This window comes from Jatropha curcas, chromosome 6, assembly GCF_041381405.1.
Source record: "Jatropha curcas cultivar XTBG-Jc1 chromosome 6, XTBG_Jcur_1.0, whole genome shotgun sequence".
In the NCBI taxonomy this organism is placed as follows: domain Eukaryota; kingdom Viridiplantae; phylum Streptophyta; class Magnoliopsida; order Malpighiales; family Euphorbiaceae; genus Jatropha; species Jatropha curcas.
In genome coordinates this window covers 8618660-8646518 of record NC_143156.1, presented here as the reverse complement: position 1 = coordinate 8646518, position 27859 = coordinate 8618660, and the positions used below count along the sequence as shown (strand labels likewise).

General features: G+C 29.5%; 2 protein-coding genes and 1 pseudogene across 6 annotated transcripts; all 3 read left to right on the top strand.

Annotated features, from left to right (window-relative positions):
• The first annotated feature begins 750 nt into the window (after positions 1-750).
• Positions 751-1628, top strand: LOC149495503 (uncharacterized). Its single transcript, XM_089722434.1, has 2 exons — positions 751-1261; positions 1370-1628. The coding sequence occupies exons 1-2, from the start codon at positions 796-798 to the stop codon at positions 1396-1398; spliced, it is 495 nt and encodes a 164-aa protein (XP_089578560.1). The 5' UTR covers positions 751-795; the 3' UTR covers positions 1399-1628.
• Positions 1629-5433: 3805 nt separating this feature from the next.
• On the top strand, positions 5434-6887 carry LOC105646294 (scopoletin glucosyltransferase-like; annotated as a pseudogene).
• Positions 6888-10727: 3840 nt separating this feature from the next.
• Positions 10728-17633, top strand: EMB3006 (embryo defective 3006). 5 transcript variants are annotated; one of them, XM_089723458.1, is made up of 9 exons: positions 10728-10836; positions 11093-11201; positions 11540-11608; positions 12454-12483; positions 14434-14466; positions 15361-15431; positions 15836-15917; positions 16692-16781; positions 17078-17417. In XM_089723458.1, exons 2-9 carry the CDS (start codon positions 11112-11114, stop codon positions 17144-17146), a joined length of 534 nt encoding a protein of 177 aa, XP_089579584.1. In that variant the 5' UTR covers positions 10728-10836; positions 11093-11111; the 3' UTR covers positions 17147-17417. The 5 variants fall into 5 exon arrangements, with proteins under 5 accessions (XP_089579584.1, XP_020539820.1, XP_012087483.1 ...); XM_020684161.3 differs by lacking the exon at positions 17078-17417 and adding an exon at positions 17441-17633 and having other exon boundaries at positions 10745-10876; XM_012232093.4 differs by having other exon boundaries at positions 10745-10876.
• Positions 17634-27859: the final 10226 nt, after the last annotated feature.

Genomic DNA, 27859 nt, shown 5'->3' with positions numbered 1-27859 from the left:
TTTGATATTTGTTAAAATAAATTGATTTGATCAATAAGTCACCAAAGTGACCTCTATTGCTTGAATTGATTTATTTTAGAATATTAGACAGGTGTATTAGAATTCGTTGCGGATAGTTAATCGGCCCAAAGGAAGGTTGCTATCTGGCTGAGTTTTGAATACATGTTTGGCAATAAATATGTGATAATTGTTTGATTATTTTCCATGACAATGATATATCGGCCCAAAGGAAGATTTATTATTTGTCAGGACTATGTTATCAATATTTGATTGCTGCATTGAGATACTAATTACAAGTTAATGTTTTACATCCAAAGATGAGAATATTAATGTTGTGTCTGTATCTTATTTCCATTTTTTGATCTCTACTTATGTGAATTGTTTCATTTGTGGATTGTGAGCTTATACTTATCTATTTGTTTATTTTCTCTGATGTCAGCTAACATGTCATTTAATCCTGATTGTGTCCCTAAACTTGAGGGATCAAATTTTGAGTCTTGGAAATCAGATATTATGATCTTTCTGGGCTGTATGGATTTGGATCTTGCATTCAGGATGGACGAACCTGCTCCTCTTACTGATACGAGCACTGATGTTCAAAGGGTTCAGTATGAGAAGTGGGAGCGTTCTAATCGCTTAGGTCTAATGATCATGCAGAAAGGAGTCCCAGAACATGTTCGAGACTCTGTCTCAGCTGAAAAGAACAATGCTCAAAACTATCTTGCTGAGCTGGAGAGGGCTTATGTCAAGAATGACAAAGCCGAAGTGGGAACACTTTTAGGAAAATTAACCTCCATGAAGTTTGCTGGCAATGGTGGTGTTCGGGAGCATATTCTTAGCATGTCTCAGATTGCAAAGAGACTGAAGGCGCTGGGTATGGCTTTACCAGATGACCTTTTAGTCCATTTGGTTATGAATTCTCTTCCTTCTCAGTATGGACAAATTAGGACTTCCTATAATTGTCAGCCGAATAAATGGACTCTTAACGAGCTCATTTCTCATTGTGTTGATGAGGAGGAAAAGATGAATTCTAACAAAAGAGAGAGTGCACATTTTGTTTCTTCAGCTGGGAAGGGTAAGAACAAGAAAAGAAAGAGGCCTTCTGCAAAGCCTGTTGAAAAGGCTATTGAGAAACCTGCTGCTGCTACTGCTGTAGATCCAGTACAAAAGAAGCCTTATGTGCCAAAATGCTTCTTTTGTGGAAAGACGGATCACTTGAGAAAGGACTGTCCTAAATTTGCTATTTGGCTTGCAAAGAGGGGTAAGTACCTTGTTTTAGTCTGTTGTGAAGTTAATTTAACTTCAGCTCCTAAAAAACACTTATTGGATGGATTCTGGTGCTACCGCTCATATAAGTGTTTCATTGCAGGGCTGCCTCAACTACAGAAAGCCAACTGACGGTGAAAGATACGTCTATGTGGGAAATGGCGATCTGGTTGAAGTAGAGGCAATTGGACATTTTAGATTATGTTTAAGTACTGGCTATTTTTTGGATCTTATAGATACTTTTGTTATTCCCTCTTTTAGAAGGAATTTGATTTCTGTTTCCTTTTTGGACAAATCTGGTTTTCATTGTTCTTTTGGAGACAGTGTATTCACTTTATCTATGAATTCAAAAGTTTTGGGTACTGGTTGCTTGAATGAATGTGATAATCTATATATGTTAGACATTGATACTAGTTATCATGAATCCCTGCATGTTACTACAAGAGGTACCAAAAGAAAGTTGAATATTGATAACTCAGCTGTACTTTGGCATAGACGTTTGGGTCATTTATCCAAATCGAGAATTGAGCGTCTTGTTTCTGATGGTATCTTAGATACACTTGATTACACAGGTTTGGATTCTTGTATTGAGTGTATTAAAGGAAAACAGACTAAACAAAAGAGACTAGGTGCCATTCGGTCATCCAATGTTTTAGAACTGATTCATACAGATATTTGCGGTCCATTCCATATTGCAACTAGAAATGGCCAAAGATATTTTATATCATTCATTGATGACTATTCTCGTTATGGTTACTTATATCTCATTCATGAAAAATCTGAGTCTTTGGACGTGTTTAAATCTTATAAAGCCGAAGTTGAAAATCAACTAGGAAAGAAGATTAAATCTGTTCGATCTGACCGTGGTGGTGAATATTATGGTAAATATGACGGTTCAGGCGAACAACGTCCAGGACCTTTTGCGCTTTTCCTACAGGAATGTGGAATTGTCCCTCAATATACAATGCCTGGTACTCCCAGCATGAATGGTGTATCTGAGAGACGTAATAGGACTCTTATGGATATGGTAAGGAGTATGATTAGTCATTCTACTTTACCAGAGTCTCTGTGGGGTGAAGCGTTAAAGACAGCAGCTTATCTTCTCAATAGGATTCCATCTAAAGCAGTTGCTAAAACACCTTATGAACTTTGGACTGGACGTAAGCATAGTCTAAAGCATCTTCATGTTTGGGGATGTCCAGCTGAAGCAAGGCCTTACAAGCCGAATGAAACAAAACTGGACTCCAAAACTATCAGCAGCTACTTTGTTGGATATTCTGAGCGGTCTAGGGGTTACAAGTTTTATAATCCTACTTCCAGAACTTTTTTTGAAACGAGAATTGCAACATTTTTTGAGGATGTTGATTTTGGAGGGAGAAATAAAGAAAGAAACATTGTCTTTGAAGAGGAACCAAGTAAGGATGATTCGGTTCTCATTCCTTTTGTTGTTTCTGATAGCGTACAGACTCCAGTTGCTCCTGTCACTATTCAAGATCCAATTCAAGACAATGTTATTCTTCCTCAAGAACAAATTCAACAACCTCAAGAATTAGAGTCTGTTCAAATGCCTTTGAGGAGATCTACTAGGGAGAGAAGAAGTGCTATTCCAGATGATTATATAGTGTTTCTTCAGGAACATAAGGATACTGTAGACATGATAGATGATGATCCAGTTAGTTTCTATCATGCCATGCAGAGTTCTGACTCTCATAAGTGGATTGAGGCAATGAACGAAGAGTATAAGTCTATGCAAGACAATCAAGTTTGGGATCTTGTTCAATTACCTGAAGGAAAGAAACCCATTGGTTGCAAATGGATATTTAAAACCAAAAGGGATTCTCAAGGTAATGTGGAAAGATATAAAGCACGTCTTGTAGCAAAAGGCTTTACTCAAAAGGAAGGGATTGACTATAAAGAAACCTTCTCTCTAGTTTCTTCGAAGGATTCTTTTAGGACAATCATGGCCTTAGTTGCAAATCTTGATCTTGAGCTTCATCAAATGGATGTTAAGACTGCGTTTCTCAATGGCGACATTGATGAAACAATATATATGGTGCAACCAGAAAGTTTTATAATTGGAGATCCAAAACATCTGGTATGCAAATTAAAGAAATCCATTTATGGACTCAAGCAAGCTTCTCGTCAATGGTACTTTAAATTCAACCAAGTAATTGTCTCGTTTGGCTTTGAGGCAAATACTGTTGAAAATTGTGTGTACCATAAGTTCAGTGGGAGTAGGTTTATCTTTTTGGTCTTATATGTGGATGACATACTTCTTGCTACTAATTGTAAAGTCTTGTTGCATGAAACCAAAGTTTTTCTTTCAAAGCATTTTGAGATGAAAGATTTAGGTGAAGCTTCTTTTGTTTTAGGGATTCAGATACATCGAGACCGTTCTCGAGGTATTCTTGGATTATCACAAAAGAGCTATATTGATAAAGTGCTCAAGAGATTTGGTATGCAGAATTCTAGACCATTGGATACCCCTATTGCAAAAGGTGATAAATTTAGTAATCAACAATGTCCAAAGAGTGAACTTGAAATTCAGGAAATGCAAAAGGTTCTTTATGCGTCAGCTGTAGGAAGTCTTATGTATGTTCAAGTTTGTACTCGTCCAGACATTTCTTTTATAGTTGGCATGTTAGGTAGATATCTCAGCAATCCAGGAATGGATCATTGGAAAGCAGCCAAAAGAGTCATGAGATATCTTCAGAGGACTAAGGGACATATGCTCACATATAGGAGATCAGATCAGCTTGAGATCATTGGGTATACTGATTCTGATTTCGCTGGATGCCAAGACAGTAGAAAATCCACATCTGGCTACGTTTTTCTATTGGCTGGCAGTGCTATTTCTTGGAAGAGTGTGAAACAAACTCTAGTAGCAACCTCCACCATGGAAGCTGAATTTGTAGCATCTTATGAGGCATCCAATCAAGCTATTTGGCTGAGAAACCTTGTCACTGGGCTGCGTGTAGTAGGTGGAATAGAAAGACCACTGAAGTTGTATTGTGACAGCAGGTCAGCCGTTTTATTCTCCAACAACAACAGGAGCTCTTCTCGATCAAAACACATTGAGATTAAGTTCTTGGCTGTGAAGGAGAGGGTACAGAGTGGACAGATATCCTTAGAGCATATTGGAACAAACTCTATGATTGCAGATCCGCTTACAAAGGCAGTGATACCGAAAGTTTTCCATGAGCACACCGCTCATATGGGTATCGTTTTGTTTGAGACTGTCTAGTTTTAGTGGGAGTTTGCTCTTTATGTATACATTATGTTTTTGAATGCTCTATTTTGTTTTGGATATGTTTTATTATGAAATTTTGTTGAGTACTCATTTTGGTTGATGGTTACACTCTGTATTACTATTATTGTTTTGCTTGATCTCACTTTTGTTGGTGACCAGTTGGAAACAGACATGATGATCACATTACATGTAGTTTTCATGCTACACTTCTATAATGAATCTATGTCATTTAGGGGTATTGGTAATGTAGTTGATGATGAACTTAGTCATGAGATCTATGGCGAATGTTTCTTCAGCTCTTTATCAATATAACTAATGGACGAGATTGTTTTTGGATACCTTGTATGACTGCGTTTGTTGAGCTCATTTTGGTGTATGTATTTTATTTAACATATGTTCGCCCAAGTGGGAGATTGTTGGATTTAATTTTCTATTGTGGGCTTAATATGTAAAATTAAATATGTACAGCAGTCCAATTGTAAAGTCAATTTGAAATGTGGTCTTGATTGTGAATAATTGACTATTGAGGTATCAACTAATTATAGATATTAAGTGTAGAGACCATTATATAATTCCTATTTTTCGTTAAAGGACCGAAATAGGAATTGTACTAACCCTACAGGTATATAAAGGTCGTGGTCCCCAGAGGAGTTGAATACGATTCAGTTTTACGTTCCTTTCGTACTGCTTCCGCAAAATCGATTCTTCAATTCTCTGGAAGGCTGCAAACCTAATTCTACACATCAAGATCGACGAACAACGATGTCAGGTACGCAACCTTTTCTTATTCAATCTATTTTGTTGAATCTAGTGGTGTGCATGATCTAGGTTATTGTGGAATTATTTGAGATTAATTTATAACAAATAATTCTAAAGTTCTAATTATTTTCTCTAATTAAAACCCCAACTTTGAAAAGATGGGCTCTGAATCTAATCAACTTCACATCTTTCTTTTCCCTCTAATGGCACCAGGTCATATGCTTCCAGTGTTTAGACATTGCCAGACTCTTTGCAGCAAGAGGTGTCAAAGCCACCATTGTAACCACTCCAATAAACGCACCTCACTTTATCAAATGGATTTCAAAAGCCACAGATTTAGCCGCCACCCAATTAATAAACCTGAAAATAATCCAACTTCCCTTCTGAAAAAGTTGGATTACCAAAAGGATTAGAAAATCTTGATTCTGTTAATAATGAAGAACTTCACTCCAAATTCTTTGATGCTTTGGCTTTGCTTCAAGAACCTTTAGAGAAAGCCATAAAAGAATTACATCCTCATGCAATAGTTGCATACTTGTTCTTTCCATGGACTACTGATTTAGCTTCCAAGTATGCAATTCCAAGGCTAATATTTTATGGTACTAGCTTTATTTCCATGTGTTGCGTGGAAAGCATTGTAATAAATCAACCGCACAAGAAAGTATTTTCTGATACTGAGGCGTTTGTCTTGCCTGGTTTGCCAGATCCAGTCAAGTTCACTAAATCTCAGATACCGGATACCTTGTCGGAAGAGCAACCTAACTTTTTTACGAGATCGTTGAGCTATGCAAGAGAAGTTGAGAAAAGGAGCCTTGGGATAATAGTTAATAGTTTTTATGAGCTTGAACCTGCTTATGCTGATTATTACAGGAATGTCTTAGGAAAGAAAGCTTGGCATATAGGGCCTGTCTCGCTCTGTAATAGGAATCTTGAAGAAAAAGCACGAAGAGGAGATATATCAGGCGTTAGTGAACATGATTGCATCAAATGGCTTGATTTAAAGAAACCCAATTCAGTTATTTATGTATGTTTTGGTACAGTTACAAAATTTTCTCAATCTCAGCTACAAGAGATAGCTATAGGGCTTGAAAATTCAGGGCAAGATTTTATATGGGTCGTAAGGAAAGAAAAGAACGAAGAAGAAGGTGAAGAGAAATGGTTGCCTGATGGTTATGAGAAAAGAATTGAAGGAAAAGGATTGATTATAAGAGGATTTGCACCTCAAGTTTTGATTCTTGATCACGAAGCAGTTGGTGGGATTGTAACTCATTGTGGATGGAATTCTGCTTTAGAAGGTATTAGTGCTGGGCTGCCAATGGTAACGTGGCCTATATTTGCTGATCAGTTTTTTAATGAGAAATTAATTACTAGTATTTTGAAGATTGGAGTTGGTGTTGGTGCACAAAAATGGGTTAGATTAGTGGGTGATTATATCATGTGTGAGAAGCTAGAGAAGGCGGTGAAGGAAATTATGGTTGGTGAGAAAGCAGAGGAAATTAGAAACAGAGCAAAAAAGATTGGAGAAATGGCAAGAAAAGCTGTTGAAGATGGGGGCTCTTCTTACAATGACCTTAGTGATTTAATTCCAGAATTGAAGTCTTTTAACTGCTAGGTTTGCACCAATTCCTTTTCACTAAGAAGGGGGAAAAGAAACAGGCCTTAAATTTGTGATGTTGTGAGTTGCTTCTGTTATTGTTCTTGCTTTCCATGCAACGTTCCATGCTGTGCATTGCTAATTAGATATACTTGATCAGTTTTATGTTGTGCTTCATTTCTTGTGTGCTCAGTGACATTACCTTGTACACCTTAGTGAAATTGAAAAGAGCACCTTAGTGATATATATACCTTGTTGTCCATCTTAGCATGTTTATTAAAAGAAAACAACTTATAACCTTATACGAACCTAAAGATTTAAAAGATAGATAGAATACGATACTAGTTCTGCAGATCAGCTTATGAGTTCAGTTTAGTATTAAAAAAACAATTTAGCTTAGTATTATTATGGCAAAATAATCAAGTATTTGTAGAAATAGCCTAGAGCTAAAAAACATTAATTCAGTTTAAAGATTGCTGCAGCTCATGCTGAAGTACCATTTGTTCATAACACAATTAAATCCTACAAATCTGCACTTGCAATTTGGCAAATTTGATACTTACGAAGGAGCATCTATTACTAAAAGGTTATAGAAATTCAACATTAGCTATAAGGAGTTCTCTATACTTATATAAAGAACATCACATTCTACTCAAAGGTATACCATTCAATTGATCCCAATATAAACATTCATTATTCTCCTGCTAACTTGAATATCGGAATGTCTGCAGGTACGTACTTCTGCGTTCAAACTTATCACTCCACTTCCAATTGTTATTTTAATCCACCATCCATAGCCATACTCATAAATTTGTACCTCATGGACTATTAATTATCATCAATGATATTAATGATATGTTATTTCAGTTTTTTTTTTCAATAGTTAATAGAATTAATAACACCATTAGAATTTTTTTAAAAGTCGTAAAATATTTTAATTTCAATAATTAATAATATTAATAATATACTAATAATATTATATGTCTGCACAATGCATAGGTACGTACATGATTAGTCTATATATAATAATTGAAATTTGTGACGCATATAGCAAAATTTTAGAATTATCTAAAATTATTATTATTTTTTAAAAGGATTATGTTTGCTCTTTTTTTATTTTCTTATTTCTGTCTATTTGCAATTTCATTTATATTTTTCTTTTTAAATCTCTCATTTATATTTATATAATTTTTTTAGTCTCCTAACTCCAAACTCCTATTTTCTACTATTATATATCCTTTATATATATATTTTTTTAAGAAGAAATCTAACTAGAAATTTCATTAAGAGGAACTATATACAAATATGGAATACAGATTAATATATTTCTATATAGAAAAATATAATAATAAACCACTTATACAAAGAATAAAAAAAACATAATTTTGATTTGAAGTATTTGATCGAGTTGATAGAGTATAGTGATCGCTCGCTCCACTTGGTGGCTATTTATTACCACTGTTCGACTCTATAGTTTTTTCTATAAGTCGATTTGACTACTTTCAAATTTTTTCCTTCTATTGGAGATGATATTTTCACTTCTTTCTACATAACTATCCAAATAAAATATATATATATACTAGACAAAATCACTATAATAGTGATAACAATAACTCAGAATTAGATTTGAGAACAAAATTCAAAAATATGGGCAACAATAAATCTCAATATATGAGCAACAATAACTTATATCTGTATACAAATCTGAGGATTATTTGAAAAAAACAAACATAAAAACAAAAAAAAATAAAGGAGTGACTACAGGTGAGAGCTCATCGGTGGCCACTCGCGAAAGAAGAAAACAGAGCTTTTAAGAATTTTAGGCTTTGGAGAAAGAGAGAGCCGCAAAACTCCGAAGGTTAGAAATCGAGTTTAATACAACTATTTATCCCTTTATATTTTTATCTATTGATAAATGAATAAATAAATAAAAATTTTTTCCTATTTTAAAGAATTATATCAAGTTACCTTTGCTTATTCTTCTAATTACCTATTTGCAGTTTCATTTTACATTCTCTCATTTTTATTTGCATAATTTCTTTGGTCCATCAATTTTTAAGTTTCTTTTCTCTAACTTTATATCTCTACATATTTCTATCACATCAATGAATAAATAAACCACATCTTCATTTATTAATTACAGTATTACCTATATATAAACTCTTTTAGCCACTAGCATTAAACGAGCCAAACCTGCAAATTAGAGAAAGAGTTCCATTTTTTTTTCTATCTTGCAGCTTAATTTTTTTTTTTTTTTTTTTTTTTTATCTTATGTAGGCACACTGAAACAGGTTTTGAATTTTTTTTCTAAATTAGTTGGTACTTATATCATATTTTATTTATACACGCAAAAGTTTTTTTTTTTTTGGAAAGAGAAATAATGAAATATCCATTATCTCGAACAAAAATAATCTAAAATACAAATATAGATAGTATCCCAAGTTTAAAAACAAACATGACAGTAAAGACAATGTACATTTACATTAGCTTACCTTTTAATCCACTCGATAAAAATATCAAGCCTATAGACTAACATAGCCTTACAAACAGTCCATCGTAAAGCAAAAAAATACAACCTAGGAATCAATATAAATAAAACATCTCCCTTGCATATTATCACCTCAGAAATCACTTGATTGTGAAGAAATTACAAGATTTGGTGAAAAATGTTCAAGAGCACCCAAATTTCTTGCTCCTTGAACAATAATCCGAGATTCAAATGTTTAGTTAGTACTTTGGGGAAGATTGATTACTAAAGCTCACCGAAAGTTTGTTAAAAAATGAATGAACTCATTAATTAAATCTATAAAGCTTGTTATAGATCCAATTTAAGAGATTTGAGAAATACTACCACGACTATTTTACTCCGATCAAAATCTAATACTAACACGTCTATTTTACTCCGATCAAAATGCTTGAAACTAAAAAAAAAAAAAAAGAAGTTAAATTTAAAAATCATTTAAGTAAAACCTTGCTTTAATATTAAGTCTATTTATTTTTAAAAACTGGCTTCACATGCTTAGGCATGGCCACTGGTTCACTTGAAATCAAAATCGAACTGTACTGTAGATGAATCAAAATCGGATCAGAATCGTGGTTCAAAGTTTGAAATGGAGCCGGCGGTTCAAGGGTCGATTAAGGTTCATGTGAATGTTAAAATCTGAATCCTAATCGGTCTTGAACCGGCGATTAACCGAAGTTCTGGTCCGGTTCGAACTGAAAATTTTCTATTTTTATTTTTAAAATGATAATCACTTAGCCTATTTTATACATCTCTAGAAGTCTCAATAATATTTTACTACATAATATACTTTACTTAAGATTTTTTTTGAAAGTACATTTTACTTTAAAAGTTAAAAATTTAAAAAGTAAAATAGTAAAAAAATATAAAAATATTTAGTCTAAACTTATGTTGTTTTTAACTTTTTTTTTTACCCTTTTAAATTGTTTACTAAGTTTAGAATTACATTCTTTTGAAGCATTTTTCAAAATTTTCTTATAATTTATTTAATTAATAATATTTAAACAAAATAAAGTGATAATTTATTTGATTATTTTCAAAATTAATTAATTTTATTTTTATATGAGTATGTGCATTTTAAAATTTATTTAAAATAATATTTACAAATATTTTTTAAACTCATATTAATATTGTCGAAAGAAAAATATTATATTAAAACCTTTTTTTTAATAAAAAAAATATCTCGAAAACCGTGATAAAAATCATCGATTCAATGAAACTGCACTAAAACAGGCCGAAATTAAAATCAGACCAAAATTAATGATTTAAGAATCAATTAAAGTTTAACATTTTAAAAATTTTAAATTATCTGTTTCATAAATCGGAACCGACCGTTTAATGAACCTGCCGGCCTATACACGCCAGCAAGTGAACAGTTTAAATTAATTTTGGGGAGCCTTTCTTTTTGTGGGAAAAACGACTACGAAAAATTCAAAAAACAAAAACGTACTGATTCTGCACAGTGAACTCTTTTCTTCTCTCTTCTGTATGTTAATTCAACCGTTCCTTGTGATTTCCATATACAAATCTCATTTCTGTTTGATTCCATCAAAGTTTTTAAGTTTTTGAAAGGAGAAAACGCAAGAAATTGGGAATTTTGAAGAGTTATAAGGGAAAAAGAGAAGTTTTTAAGAGAGAAGGAAGCAATCGATTCTCTTCTGTCACGAATTTCTTCTTTTCAAGGGTTTTTTGTTGTCTGCAGATTGGAAGACGTGGACAAGATGGATCCTCCAGTAAGCTCGAGGCATTCTGATTTCTCTCAGTCTTTTAAGCTTGCTATTCGCTCCCTTCTCACTTCATGCCCTAAAGAGGTAAACACGACATAATATTCTTTTGTCGTTTCAGTGTTCATTTTGGTAGAAGAATTTGAAATTGGTTATCTAAATTTGGCATTGCTGTTGGTGTTGATTATTTTTAAGTTGGTGTTTATAGTGGCACAAAAGAATCTTCCTTCGCTTCTAATGCATATCTTTCCTTATTGATACTTAAATAGTTTAGTTCCTAATAATGCTTGAAAATGGAATACTGGGATATTAAGTTAAATGGTGATATATGAAGCACTGCTTTTTCTACATTTCTTTCTTACCTTTCCAATGCTTCAAGAATTGTGTATGTGGAAATAATTTTAGTTTTTGATATAATCATACAGGAGTTTGTCAAAGCATTTTCAAACTTCAGCAGCAAAGAGCAGGAAAATCTCCACTACCTATTTATTCAGGTATTTAATGACTTCACTGTATGTTGTGCATTAGAAAGTATAATATTGTGAATACATTTGAAATTGCAATCTTTAAATTTTATTGGAAATATTTTTCTTTTTTAAATAGATAGGTTTTTCCTCAGTCACTGCATTTTGTTGGGGATAGAATTGTTGGTAAGTTTCTTGTACATATAATGTATACATAGTAATGAAAAATATGGAAAAAAAGAATGCTGTTCCAATTAACCACCTAATTTGATGTGAAAATTTCAAGAATCTCAAAGTCATCTCATTGCAATAAGAGGTGGTGCTTTCCTTTGTGAGAAGTTTGCTTGAATGAAGCCAATCATTTGTATCATCCAAATAGACTTTATCATACTCTCTGTCTGTTTATGTCCAAAAGTAAAAACGTTATAGATAGGAAAAGATTGCGGAGGAATGCTTCATACGTATGCCTGTATATTCGTTGAATATTTTTAGAAATCAAATAGGAATGATTGCAAATCTTCTTTTCCCTTTTTTTAAGTATTAGAAAATTTAGTAGCACATCAACTTAGAAGGACATTACATAATTTTGCTTTGATCTATGGTACAGTGACAGAATATTCAAATTCATAAAGAAGAACTTCGACTATCCAGATATATGAAATATGTCAAATAACATATTTATTTGGGAATTAGGAGAACATTTCTTTTTTTTTTCCTGACCAATATCATTAATCTCTAGTGACACTGGGTAATATCCAAACCGAGGCTGTCTAACTTTGTCTGAAAATTTTTTGTGGTATATCTATTTTGATAATTTCATTACATATACTTTCTTTAAAATTTGGATTAATACTCTGATGATGCAAAATTTTCAGGTTATTACTTCTCTGCATAAAATGATAGAGGTATGCATCTCTTTTTGCGATTTGCTTATCTGTCAAATAATTATTTCTCATGTTTTATTGTAAAAGTTTCAGATTCATAAAGACATAAGTGTTGTTCAGTTCTGTTGGATTTGACATGGAACTCTGTATAATGCTCTCCTTTCATCAAACTGCATCAGTATTGTTTTCTATTATTTCTTTTCAGGGCTTGGTGGTTGTAGCTATTATCATTTAATTTGGAATAGATTTTCCTTTACCATTTAAGCGGACAATTATCAGTTTTAGAAGTAATGTATACTTAGCCAAATAATTATATACATAGATCATTTGGATACTTGAGAAAATTTGTTTTTTGTTTGTGTTTCTACCAAAGCAGAATAATGTAGTCAAGGATGTTGCTTCTCTTGCTAGGGAAAGATGGTAGGATGTTCTAGTCTTCTTCATGAGTTTGCTTACAGAAACTAAGGTTTAAAAACTACAGTTTAAGGTTTAGGGTTGATTTGTTAGTAAATGCCTGGACTTTATTTAGATGACCATCAAATTTGTGAATAAGTGAAAAAAACAGCGGCGGAAAATGAGTTTGCTGATAGGGCTTGTACTTAATATATTGGCCATCTTGTAAACGAAACATGGCTTGGAGTTACATTTTCTTGCACGTTGAGTGGGCATTCAAAGATAGAATGTGTTGGAACCATAAAAGTGGACATGACAAGCTAAGTTGGAATGGGGAGATAGAGGGAAAGGAAAATGGGGATTTGCCGACAAGGAATTCAAGAAAAATTCAAAGAGTCGAGAATCTTTAAATTTTTAGAGATATTATACTGTAGCTACCTGTACTTTAAAGGGTCTATCATACATTAACTGTCGTGTTTGTGTTTAAAATTAGTTATTGGTCTAGTACTTTATAACTTTTAGGTCTCAGGGGGTGCATTTGAGTACTGATGGTTTGAAATTGAGTATAAACCAAAAACTGAGCATAACTATTGGTCAGTTATGAAATGTGCAACCCAGATCCATTGAGACTCAACTGATTATTGATTTCTGTTCTGCATTTATTTGAAAGCTACATTGGTCATTGAGTAATAGTTCTGGTTGACAATTAGGGTTTCCAGGGGGTAGGATACAGAAGCAAAAGTGAACAAAAAAGATAAGACTCTAGCACTCTTTGCATTGAAAGTCAGGTACTTTAAACAATACCCATGAACCATAGAATAAGGATTTGGATTTCACCCCATAAACTTCCTTAGGCATCAACTGGTATCCCATTGGCATCACACCTAGGGTTGAACTGCATACACAATCCGAAGAATTTACAAGAGTTTTGTCCAATGGAATATTGTTTGATTAATATTAGATGCATTAGTATTTATAGAATCACAAGTAATCCTAAATGCTAAAGCTTTAAAATGTTGGGATTTTTAGAATTTGTCCTATTACTCTTTCAAGGATTCAACACACTTAAAAAACTAAAAAAGATTAATGTTTTCCTACCCCAACAAGCACTTAGAATAAGTAAATAATAATGATAACAATAATAATAATGACTTTATATCCAACCACCCTATCTAGCAAAACTTGAATTACAAAAATACTTGAAGCTTGAGATACTGGACCCAACTCTAAGTTATTTAAATAAAAATGTGCTAGTAAGACCAAGACTAGAAAGTACTCAATATGTCCTAATTACACCCTACATAAATATAGACTGCAAATCTTTAAACTTGATCGTGCTTGAGCTTCTTTTTGTCTGCATCATTCTATTCATTGAAAAATTTTCCTTCAAAGTGATCTGCCTGACCTTTGCACCTGTAACCATGAATATAACACTACAATGTGATGCAGTTCCTCCTATGATGTTCAGTAACTTTAATGCTTATAATTGCTTATAACTTTCTGTTGAGGCAAATGAAATCCCTTTTCTGTAGTTGGTTTTGCAACAATTAAAAGGTTTATAATGTTGTCTCTTTACAGGATGAGTTTGAGTCATTGTGCCATGAAACACAGGTACAATATTTTTTATTTTATTTTTTTATTTTATCATTGCTCGCAATTTGGCTTATATTACTTTTTATATGTTTATGAAATTTCACACAAGGCCTCACAATTCCAAGATTCGATTTAAGTTTTCCTCTGTTAGCTGGAGAATTTCATATTAATTCTTAAGCTGACTGAGTTCTTTACAGAGTTTAGCATGGAATGTATGAATTTATTGTGAGAGCTTGTGTTTTTTCATGCTTTCTAGTGGGTTCATCATGTGACTTCAAGGGCACATACCTGTAGGCGCTGTTCGCTATTTGTTAGTGAATGAACCAGGAGCTATTTCTAGGTTCTGTACTCTCTTTTTAGGTAGTAAAACAGGGTAAGGCCGTTTTTCCGAATTTTGTGCGACAGAGAACTTTCTGGTTCCATATGAATCATTACTTAGTTGCAGGTTTTTTTGAGAAAAGTTCCAAAAATGAGGGGTTTTCTCCTTGATGTGAATGTGAATAATTAAATAAGAGGAGCAATTGAGTTTGGATAAATAATTCATTAGCTATGTCAATAAGAGGCATTATTATGTATAAATGAAAGCATAAGCTGAAGAGAACAACTGTGGAAGAAGTTTGTTCCTGTTACATGGAGCATATGTGTTTCTTTTTCTGGAGGTTGTTGCAATAGTGAAATTGAAGAGCTTTTTCCCCAGTGAACTACTGCACTTATGAAATTAAATTTGGGACTTTCTCTGTCTTTCTCCTTTTGGTGGTCCGAAATTGTTTTTCTTTTCTTAGAAATAAGATAATAATCCAACTTTCAAGTTTGAATATTTATTTCCGACCTGTTATGACTTGGGATAGCTTTCTTTTTTTTTTTTTTTTTTTTTTTTTGAGATTCTTGCATCAAGTTACATATGTTTTGCAGGTGAGGACAACTCTTGATACTGTGGACCAACTTGTGGAAGAGCAAAGTTTGAACCCATTGTTTTCAAAAAAGTAGGCATCATGTACTTTCTTGATGACATCTAATATTTATAAATCATATATAGTTGCATCATTTTTTAGATCTCAATCAGTTGCTTGATGTATATCCATTGTTTTAAATCTAACTTGTTAACTGAAAAATCTTCAATTATGAATCTTTATCTTAATGCTATGAAAAATCTTACAATGGGGAAGATTTGCCAGTTTTGTTGATAAACTGCTTATATGATAGTCTTCCACTCGGGAATAACATCATAAAAGGAAAACAGAAAGTGTTGGAATCATAATCATATATAAGGATTATTGTATTACAAAACCAACAATGTATCCTGACTTCAGTCTGTTTTGATTTCTAATTATGTTATGAGTTGTTAAATTTATGAAGTTTTCTTTTTCTTGTGGTGGTTTCTTTGCAGGACCAACATAATGGATGTGGCACGCGAGCTGTCAATTGCGAAGGAAAATGAGATCCGCTTCTTGACGGACACATTGGAAAAGGTTAGTCTTAATTTGTGTTAAAATCTCTGCATGAAATAAATGGGAATCAGTAATGAGAAGTCAATGTTGGCTTACATATACTTTCTGGCTCCATTTGATAAGTTGTAATGGTATTTACATTTCATTATATCACATTTCACAAAATAGGACCTCAGTGATTTGTATCATTTGCATGCTTCAACTGATTGATAATATATGGTTGAGGTAGTGAAATTGGTAACTTTTGTTGATTGGTTTGTGGGTAGGGGTGTCAATGATTGGTTTGGTTATGAATGAACTGGATTGGTTGAAATCTAAAAACCGAAGTTTTCTAAGTTGTAAACCAAACTGAACTGATTGGTTCCATAAGTTAACCAAACCAAACAAATTGCTTTGGTTTGGCTTGTTATTATTATTATTTTTTTTGGTTTTGGCTTATTTTTTGCCTTAATTTGGTTTGATTTTTAGTTTTTATATTTTTTTGGTTTTGCATAATGAAAAACAAATGGACCTGCAAAAATTTTGGTTTTTTCTATTAAAACTGATTCTGAACCGGCTGGTTCATTTTGGTTTTTTCAGTTTTCTGCTTGAGCCTAATGAAGAGAAAGGTCCATTTGACTTTGGCATATTTTAAATTTTTTTCCATTGCTTGGGAACAACTTGTGTATGGCATTTTTTAAAATATCCTACTTCTGAGTTTAGGGTCTATGTGTTTCTCCACGTTGATGGACAATATGTATAAAGGCCTTGCATGTCCTGATTGGTCTATGTGTTTCTCCGTCTTTGTTTTATTAGGCTGAAAAGCAGAATCGACTCCTGCGAGATCGTATTGAACTACTAAAGAAAGGGAGACAAAATGTCTCTGGTGCAATAGATGTTGAGAAGGTGCGGTTTCTTTCACCTCATATTCCTAACTGAAACAAATAATCATGAATAGAAAGAAGCTGATGAGCTTAAGACAACACTTACTGTTAGGGCCAAAGCAAATAGCTGAACTGGAAAAAAAAAAGGCTTTTTTTTAGTTGCATAAGAAAGATATTAACAAAGCAAAGGTAATTTTTCTGATGCCAACTAAGTTTGCTGGAACATCACTAACCAAAGAAAATTGCATCTGAAAGCTGGCGTTCAGCCCTTGCTTTGATGTTCTTAACTGATGCATTTCTGACATGAAAATTTTGCAGTTGAGAAGTGGGGTTTTAAATTGCTGGAAATCCAGTAATGGGATTTTAGATACACCACCAGTGGAGTAACATATTTCCAGTTTTTTGATAAAAAAATTGGAAGCAAAATTATGTGTACAACGCTGTGAACAAATTTTTATTTCAGAGAAGCTAGCCTAGAAGTGCATTAGGGACCTATTAAGAGCTATGATTTAGGCATATCTAATGCCTGCTGTTAAACTCTTGACAAATACTCTTACATTAAAATTAGAGAAATTTATCACTATCTGCTTCTTTTTTTTATGGCTGTAATTGAATTTTGATGTATGGTATCATCTGCTGATTCCTTGAGTTGCTGAAATGGCCTCTTGTTCTGTAGAAAAGATGTTACTTGTTCACTCAGTGTTGTAGCTTTCAAAGCTCTCATATTCCAAGATGTATCTTCTGGCGGTTGAAAAGTTTGTCCTGTCTTTAGGTTTGATTACTTACAGAACATGCAACTAATTAAGCTTCTTGGGTTTTATGATGATTAAAGTAATCAATGTCTATAAATAAAGAATTCAGGTTTTTTTCCATACTGCCACATAAAATTGTTTATTTGAAAATACTGAATCTATGATTGTTAATTCTTGTGAGAAAAAGATTGTTAATTCTTATTTATATAGCGATTATGCATTATTGATTTTTCATATATATATATATATATATATATATATATATATAATTTAAATTTGAATACTTTTTTAATTTCGTTTTCTGCAATTAATTTTGTTAATTTAACTAAATACTTTTAGTCTGCATATTGGAAATAATAATTCAAGCAAAGAATATATGCAATTGAGAGCTATAAAGAGCATGCACAAGATCATAATTTTTTTCCTCCGGTTAACTAATATATTTCAAATTGTATTAAACACTAATAAAATTACAGATAAAAAATTTAAAATTTTGAGGTAAACAAGTATATATTACAAAGTGCATATAGGTAATTTGTTATTATTTTTTATTATTTGAAAAATATTAATATTAATGTTTTATAAGAAAAAAGAAATTGAATAAAATGTCAATAATATATTATTTTATTTATTACTTTAAAATAATATTAATAATATAAGTGATTTCACTAATTATTAAGAAAAAGAAACTTAAATGTTTTATTACTTCAAAAAAAAAAAATATTAACGGTATTATTGATTTCATGAATTATTAAAAAACTGAAAAATATTATTAATGTTCTTAATGATATTAATTTCAGTTTCAACAATATTTAAATTAAAAGAAAATTAAATTATATTAAAAAAGAATTTTCAAGAAAAAAAAGACAAAAAAGGAAAAGTAAACATAGAGATAGATACACTGATATACAGATTTATATCTATAAAATATCTATAATCCATATATATATATATGGGATGGGTGCAAAATATTGGAATTGTCAAAAAAGCACGTTATAAATTTATAATTTGATAAAAATATCATTAAAAATTTTAATTTAATTGGTTAAAAAATAAAAATATTTTAATTTTGATTACTCATATTAATTTCTCATTTAAATTTAAATTATATTCCATAAAATAATAAATTATATTATGTACTCCTAGCGATTCTTTTATATAGACATAATTAACTTTGTACATGAATTTAGAAATTAGTTTAATTGAATTTTTTTGTCAAATTTTTCCTATTTTGCCCCATCGATACATTAATTTAGTGTTTGTAAAGAAAGTCAAATATTTCATGTCAACTTATTTTCATAAACACATTCAATAACATGCAAGCATAATGAAACCACGGATTACAATAAAATCACACCTAATTTTCTGTTAATTAAAGTCAACTTAATAGCCTAATCAAAGGAAAAAATTTTGCTCTCACATTAAAAATGTGCATATTTCATAAGGAAAGTATGGTGCAATTTCGTAAAAATGTGCACATTTTACTTTCTTTTTTTTTTTTTTTGTCTAACTTGTTTTACACGAGTAGTTTGTGATAGAATGTGCTCATATATATCAAACAAGACACGTAAGGTTTTTCTATTCTTGACTAATGGAATATACATTACAATATGCATTCATTTTGTTTATCTTACTTAAATATGATCCCAAGGAATATGTAGTTAAATAACAAAAGTGTGTTATAGTTAGAAGATTTAAATGCAAATGGTGCAACAATAAACAAAGCATAAAACTTGAAAACTACATGCAATTTGGTTGAAAATGGAGAGAGAGATAATATAGTTGTGCATCGGTAATTCAATCATATTTATAATATTTGAACTTTGTCTGTTACTTTCTTATTTTTGTAAAAATTTTGTTCTGTTAATGAAGCAAATAAAAGGTAATCTGGTTTTACACTTTTGGCCATTCTCCGAATTAAGTAATTTTGTCTATTTAAATGGGATACCTAAAATGAAAATTTTATCTATATAAAAGAATCGGACGGAGTATTATATAAGGTATAAAATATGCTAATACTATTCGATTCTACTTTTCCTATAAATGGAATTGGTGGTTTTGAAATGGAAACCATATAATATAGTATTAAATAAGGTACAATACATATGTAGTAAATATGGTAATATATATAAATATTATATGGTAATATATACATATAATATATCATAATATGACAATACTATTTTATGGATAATAAATAAGGTATATATTAAATATGATAAAAATATAATATTTTAAGGATTTCAATTTTATTTGTTGAAAAAATAACGGTATTTTAATTATGATTAGTTATGTTATATTATATAAGGTACAAATTAAATATGATAAGAATATAATATCATTAATTATTATTTTTAACAAATCTTTAAATTGATTGATTATAATTAGTTTGGCTAAAAACATAAATTCACCCTTCAACTTTATAGTTGAATGACCTATCATGCGTTTAAACTTGCAAATTTTGATAATATTACATACTTTTACATACTGATAGCAGTAATTTTTAGGATATTTAATTTTTATATGAATAGTATTAATTTGATGTGTAGTTAGTTTAACTTTTGGAATAATAATTTCACATTTTTTAACTATGTACTAGGTGTTTAATTGATCTACTTTTACAAAAGTGTTAAATAGAAAATTTTGCAAGTTCCAGTGTTTAATATTTGTAATTTTATCAGTTGAAGTGTTTAATATGTCAAAATAAAAATTGAAAGTGCCACAAAATTAAAGTAATTAAGTTGAGAGGTGAATTTATATATTCAGACTAATTATTTCCTTTTAGAATGTATTTTTTTGAACCGAGACGCGCGTATCTTATTGATTCAAATAAAAACAAAATAAGTTTCTTTATTTTATTATTTTAGATAAATAGCTTATCTAAATATAGAGGCAAAAAATTAGCTTATTCAAAAAGTTAAGTTTTCTTAGCTTATTCAATACGACGTCTATTTTTTTTGACCAGAAATAAAAATATCCCTATCTAAAATTTGAAATCACAAATTATATTCTACTATGTAAAATGGACTTTATATTGGATATAGTCTAACTTTATATTTTATTATGTTGAGTCGTATACTTCAAGAAGGAGTGGATATAATTTGTTTATATTTTATTATATAGTGAATTATAGATGATATACTTTAATTTTATATTTTGTAATGAATTTTTTAAGTTATTATGAACTATTTTTAACTTTTATATAATTAATTTATAATGTTCAGCATTAAATTAATTTGTATTGTATATGAATAATATACGTTTATATCATTTACAATCATATTATGCTAATAATTGAATGATAAGTTAAATTTATATGTTTGGCTTTATCTTATATAATATAATGTCAATTTTATTATTTTGTAAAAAATATAAAATATGTAAAAATATAGGTCAAATATGTAAAAAATACATTTATTCAAATTATTCAAATATCTCAATTACCAAATAATCTTAATACATTTTTAGTTCCTTGTAATTAAACACCATGAGAATAATTTTTCATGTCATTTATAAAATTTTTACCTCGCATAGCTTTATCATATAATATAAATTAAATTGGAAAAAAAAAAAAAAAAAGCAAACTCCTATAAATTTGTGTAATAAGACGTATGACTGGCTAAACCATTACAAATATCCAAATTTCACGTCTTGCACTCCAAATTTAACTTAATTCTTAAGCACCCCAATTGCAATTTTTTTGTCACAATTATACACTAATTCGAAATTGGACAAAATTAGTGAATGAAATTATTAAATGTGAACCCATAGCTCATACTAGAGTTAACTTAACCTAGGGAATGAGTTGGCTAAACTATATAAAATGCATTTTGTAACAATTGCATCCAAAAACAAAATCCCTCGGATACTCAATTTTAACTTTTTATCACAATTGCACGTTGAATTCCAATTATCGCAATTTATTGTCATAATTGCATCCTAAATTCAAACTAGAGGCACATTCAATTACAATTTCATTCTAAATTCAAATTTAGAATTATCTTATTTTAATAGAGCAAACCTTAGATTATTAGAGAGGAAGTAATAAAGAAGAGATGAGTTCAAATAAAGCAAATTATACAAATATATGATCATAGTTAAACCCTAAATTTAAAATTTCATCTCATTTTGATGTGCAAACACTAATAGAAAGCATGGTGCACTCCAAAAACAACCTTAAACTTGCAAACACCCCAAATATAAATTATGGCAAATTTACTAAATAAAAAATAGAAATTGCAAGTCCCACATATGCGCATCAGGTTAATTTAATCCAAAGGGTTGGTTAAGTAAACCAATGTGTTTCATAAACCTCTTCTATGAAGTAATTGCAAAGTGTTTTATGTTATTCCGAACTTATCTCCTATTGATTACTTCTTATGTGGTAGTCTAGGGTTTTCCTATTAAAGATAAACTTTGAATTTCGGATAAAATTATAATTGAATGTGACCCCTAATTGAATTTAGAGTGCAATAATATATTTGTAATAATTTGAATTCGAGATGCAGTTGTGATAAAAAGTTAAAATTGGGATATTTAAGAAATTAAAGTTGTTTTGGAGTGCAATTATTACAACTGCCAAAGTTTGAGATATTTTATATAATTTAGCTAACTCATCCATTAGGTTAAGTTGACTCATGTATGAGATATGAGATCCACATTTACTATATTTTGTTTACTAATTCTGACCAATTTCAAATTATGGTATAATTATAATAAAAAATTTGTAATTCAAGTGTACGAGGGGTTAAGTTTGAGTTGGGGTGAAATTGTTATAAGACGCAATATTCTGAGGTAGTTTTAATGGTTTAGCTAAGACTATGTTAAGGGTGTGGAGGATTTATCAATTGTTATTAAAAGTTAAAGTCCTTTCGTTCTACTCCTAACAAAGATTTATGATTTTTCAATTTATTTTCTTTATAATAATCGTGTGATTTTACTGGTATTTATAGCAATGGAGGGGCATGTTTTCTTAAAAGCATTCATTATATCATGTTCAACGGAGATCATGGTTGAACTGCATAAAGGTTAGAAAGAGAATGAAAATCTAGGCATAGATGGCTCATACTCTTCTAATCTTAGAAAGTTATGTGCAATTCTTATTAGTCAATAATTTATTATTACCATATTGAAGTTTATCACATCCAAATTTTGCAAAAAAGAAAGAAAAAAAAATTATAACCAAACCTCATTCAATGCCTACTAGTTCGACTAATCTGCATTCACATTAGGGGTAAGTCTAAAAAAGAGGGTAAAACGCTCTCTACTAAATTTTAAAGGTGTTTCATATTCAAGGCTCAAACTCAAGACCTCTGATTAAAGAAAATGGATCGTCACGTCCCATTTCACCTTTATCTTTTTATGACCCTAAATTTTTTATCTTTTTTTTATATTTTATTTTTAACTTATTGTTTGTGTTTCTTTTCTCATAATCAATACTTTATATAGTATTATATTTTTTTTTTAGTAGTAGTTTTTTATCGTTGCTTTGCTTTGATTTCTTTGATTGTTTTTAGACACAAGAAACATGCTTCATAGAATTGGGCAAATGATTAGATTATTTTCGAATTTTGGTTATTTTTTTATAATATGCCCACTTTGTGATTTGAACTCCTTAGGTTTTATAATAGATTTGTTTACTAGAATAAAAAAAAACATTTATTATTCTATTCCATTGTAATAATCCCATGGAAAAAAAACAAATTAAGACAAAATTAAATCTTGCAATATCATATCATAACTGTAATTTATATAAGCTGTTTAATGTATGATTATTACAAAAATTATCTTAATTAGAAATTATAATTATAACTCATCGTTACTTTAAATTAATTAGAAATTTCAATTAGAAATCCTATTAGATTATCACAATTAGGAATGCTATTATTAACATTAAAAAAAGATAAATATATTTAATATTAATAATTAACTATATTAATATTTAAATATAAAGACATTAAGTAACTAATATTTTATAATATCTATGATGTATAATATATAAGAATTAAAAAAAACTATAAAATAAATTATATCCTCATAGACTTTAGCAAAATTAAAAAAAAAAAACTAAAATTATAAATGATGCTTTAAAATAATTATTAATATATGAATTATTATAATACTAATATATTAATATAATTAATATATTAATTACTGATTTTTTCATATTTTATTAATATAGAAAGTTTAAGGTAATATATTGTATACGACATAATTAAGTTAATTAAATTTAAATTCTTAAAAGAAAATTTAAATTGGTTGAATAATTTTATCTTTATAAAAATTTAGTTGTCAAATTATAGTCATGTTTTATTATTACAAATATTTTTTTTTTCTAAACAATTTATAAATTATTGATTTTTTTACTTTATTATCTATAAAATATTCTTTTTCTTTTTTTGAATATTTTTAATAATATAAATTGTTCATAATATTATAATTTATAATATAAAATTAATAACTTATAAATTAAATCATATTTACTTGCAACGTGTAAAAATAAACAACCAAAAAAAAAAAAAAGAGAAAACTAGTAAATTAAAAACTAGGTTATAATATTATTATAGATAAATTAATATAAATAAAAAAATTAAATCAATAGTATGTATAACGAATACGAACACTTGTGGTTTGAAAAAAAAATGATAGATATGAATAGATAAAATAAATTTATGATTAAAAACGTTTAAAATTATATATATAATATATACATGTAAAGGCTAAGACAAGGAAAATGTTAAATGCGTTTTCTCCTGTTAATTTTTTAATTTTTTTTAGAGAAAATTTTTTTTTTAAAATTCGACTGGACCATTTAAAATATTATTTAAATCTAAAACTTGATATCCATCGCTAATGATTGAATATTTTAATATTCAATCATATCTATTGTACCTAGATTCTATTTTATTTTTCTCAAATTTGATTGAACCATTTAAAATAACTTAATATATAGCGATAATGATTAAACATTTTAAACTCAAGTGTATCTATCTACACCTATATTTATTTATTAATCATGTATATCTATATTTCTTTAGTTTATTAAATTCATATCTTACATCAACAACGAGATCTCCATTTTCATCTCTTTCACGCATTAACCTTTCGTCCAAATCAATTCGCAGAGTTGGTAATGTGATGGATTTTTAATCGAGAAGATTGATTGAACTGATATTACGTAAGGAGAGAGGAGATCATGTTCAAAAATTCTACCATCATCAAAGACAAAGACGATACCTCTAATAATTGATTGATTAGTACTTTCATTTTAAACATTTTCTATATATTATTACTGTACCATATCATACTGTTGGTATATCCTCCTAAGTCCCACATCGAATAAAAATAAGAAGATGAATCAAAATATAATGGTTCAAACACAATCCATTAGTATGAGGCCTTTTGGGAGGTGTCCAAAAATAAATTCGTGATGGCTTGGCCCAAGGCGGACAATATCATATTAATCCAAGGTTGGATGAGGATATACACGGTCCTATCATATGGTATCCGAGTCCAAGTTTGGAGCTTGCCTTGCGCGGTCCCATCATGATGTGGGACTTGGGAGGATATTCCAACACATACCTCTAATAAATTAATATGTCCCTTCTATCTATATGTTTATTTTATTACCATGTAATATGTAATTATTTTTAAATATTTATATTATATTTTTTTTAAAATCTCAAATAATCAACTAATTTCTAAGTAAAATATAGGATTTAATTATAATTATTTCTTCAGACTTTCAACCATTTTTAAATTTCGAAAATAATAGTAATTTTTCAAATAATGTATAAATACGGGTGAGCGAAACGCAAGACTAGTTATATATATTACACCTATGCCTAATAGGGCATGTTGCTAGTATAATATATTTCAAAACAATTAACTCAAAGCACATCTAGTTTGTTGCAACAGACATAATTTACCTAACAGACATAACAGATATCATGATTTCTTTGTGCATCCACAACAGAAGCCATTAAGATCTTTGCTGTTCTGGCAATAATTAATTCTAGGCAATCATGTTCCCCTTCCTCTACCAAGCTCATTTATTGCCAAATTCATTTCAATTTTCGGTCATTAAATTCATGGATTTTCTGTCATATCTTTCTTTTATATTTTGGAATTTCAAATTCGGGCAAACATGTGCGCTGGAGGCTCTAAGTAAATGCCCTTAGGAGAGTGCAAAACCACTCGGTCCACCCATTGCAATCGGCTCGGTTATTCAAGAGAAATTTAGTTTAGAACTAAATTTATTATTTATTTCGAGTCGGTTTTATAGAAGACTTAAAACGAACCAACATTATGAATAATAACTGATCAAAACTGTCTGAAATGAATGGTTCAGTTCGAATCGATTCAGTTTCATTTGTTATCCAAAAATTTTAATTTTACATTTTGATCTTGGTTTGGTTCTATTTGAACCGAATACCAGTTTGCTGACCCTTAAATGCCGTACTGATTTTTCGTTTACGCTGTATTTTCTTTCTCTTTCTTCTATTTTATTTATTTTTCTTTTTTTTTTCAAGTTAGTTTAGTTTACTGATTCACTCTCATTTTTTCTAGTCTCATCCATGACGCTGTCCCCACCATTTTCTTACACTTTGTTTGGGAGAAAAGATAGTTTGTTGAAAGTAAAATTTTGTTTGTTATACTCCCTCTGTCCAAAAGAAAAAAAAAATAGTCAATTTTCTATTTCGACACATATTAAAAAATAATAATTAGATAGTTAAAGAATAATTTTATTTATATAATTTTTTTATTATGCTCATTTTAAAAAATATATGAATAATTATTATATTAGAATAATAAGTAAGAATGAATGAGGATTATTGAAAATAAGATAAAATTTAATAAGAGTATAGTAGATAATTTAAGGATTAACTACAATGAAAAAAGAAAAATATATTATATTTTGGAACAAATCAAAAAGAAAGATGGATTATCTTTTTGAGACGAGAGAGTATAAAATAAAAAAATAATTGAAAAATAAGTATTAAGATTAAAAAATAGTACAGACATCACGTAGTAATTTATAGAAAAACTCAATTTTGAATGCATCTTTTTCTTTCTTATCTCTACCTATATTTCTATTTCCTTCAAAATCTCTGGTGTTTCCTAAACTTCCAGAGTTGTAAATTAACAAACCATCACCTAATTTAGTGGCAAGCTGGCGTTTTGCGACTAAAACATTTCATATTCTATCACTTTCTGCATCTTGTAATTACTATTTACTCCCCACCCTCAATATATTGTCTTTAATGGACCTTACAGTGTATTGATGGATGAGTTTGAGTGTGAAATCTGCTGAGACTGCAGTATTATAAAATATAATAATTTACCATAGTATTTCTATATAAAAAAAAATTATAAATAACGAAGTAACGTTTTATGCTCTATTTATTTCCATACAATCAATCGCTTGACATTGATTTTTAAAGAGCATTTAGTTCAGCTAATTCATGCAACCGATAACTATTTTGCACCAGATTGTAATTGTTTGATAAGAGTTTCAATCAGCTACTTATTTCATTAGCAACTACTACCAAAATTTTATGAAAAAAACACATTATACATATAATGTATAATAACGATTATACTTTTAATGATCATTTTATATTTTTAATAGCAATCGCTATTTTAATTTTTTTATCAAATATGAATGGTAATCAGTTAACTGCTATTAACATTATCAATTGTTATCAGTAAACCAAACCCTTAATTTCAATTTTTAACTAGAGAATCCAACTTCGATGAATATTCTAGCCTTTAAAATTAAAATTAATTTTAATTCAAAACGGACACTAATAATCTTAGATACAATCAAATGTTTAAAACTTTAAATGCACCTAAACATCCTGTATTTACTAGCAACATCCCTGCTATGCACGGTTAAAAAAAATAAAGTAAAGAATTGAAAGAATATTATTAAAATATATCAATGGTTGAAAAAAAATATATAGCCGTGGTTTTAATTATTAGAATAAAAATTATTAGATAAACATATGTTCAGGAGTATGAATTAAAAATGTTGAAATTTATAGAAATAAATAAAAATTGAAATAAAATTCATTAATTTTATTTATTTTAAAATTAATATAAAAAATAATTGATCTGCTATAAAATTCATAAATAAATTATTTATTTTAAATAACTAAAAGTTGTATAAATCATCAACTCATGTTATTAATTCTCTAAAATTATAATTAATCAATATTATTTAACATAATTTAATTTAATAAAACAATAATTTTTAATTTTCAATATAAAATAATAACTGCCCATATAATTAAATTCATAAATTATGTGTCTTTAAAATTTATATTAATTGTTACTTAATATGTTA

Coding starts and splice junctions, on each gene's coding strand:
- LOC149495503 (XM_089722434.1), top strand. CDS start 796: ATGAAGTTTGCTGGCAATGGTGGTGTTCGGGAGCATATTCTTAGCATG. Junction 1,262..1,369: donor TATTTGGCTTGCAAAGAGGG/GTAAGTACCTTG, acceptor GTTTCATTGCAG/GGCTGCCTCAACTACAGAAA.
- EMB3006 (XM_089723458.1), top strand. CDS start 11,112: ATGGATCCTCCAGTAAGCTCGAGGCATTCTGATTTCTCTCAGTCTTTT. Junction 11,202..11,539: donor TCACTTCATGCCCTAAAGAG/GTAAACACGACA, acceptor ATAATCATACAG/GAGTTTGTCAAAGCATTTTC. Junction 14,467..15,360: donor CATTGTGCCATGAAACACAG/GTACAATATTTT, acceptor TATGTTTTGCAG/GTGAGGACAACTCTTGATAC.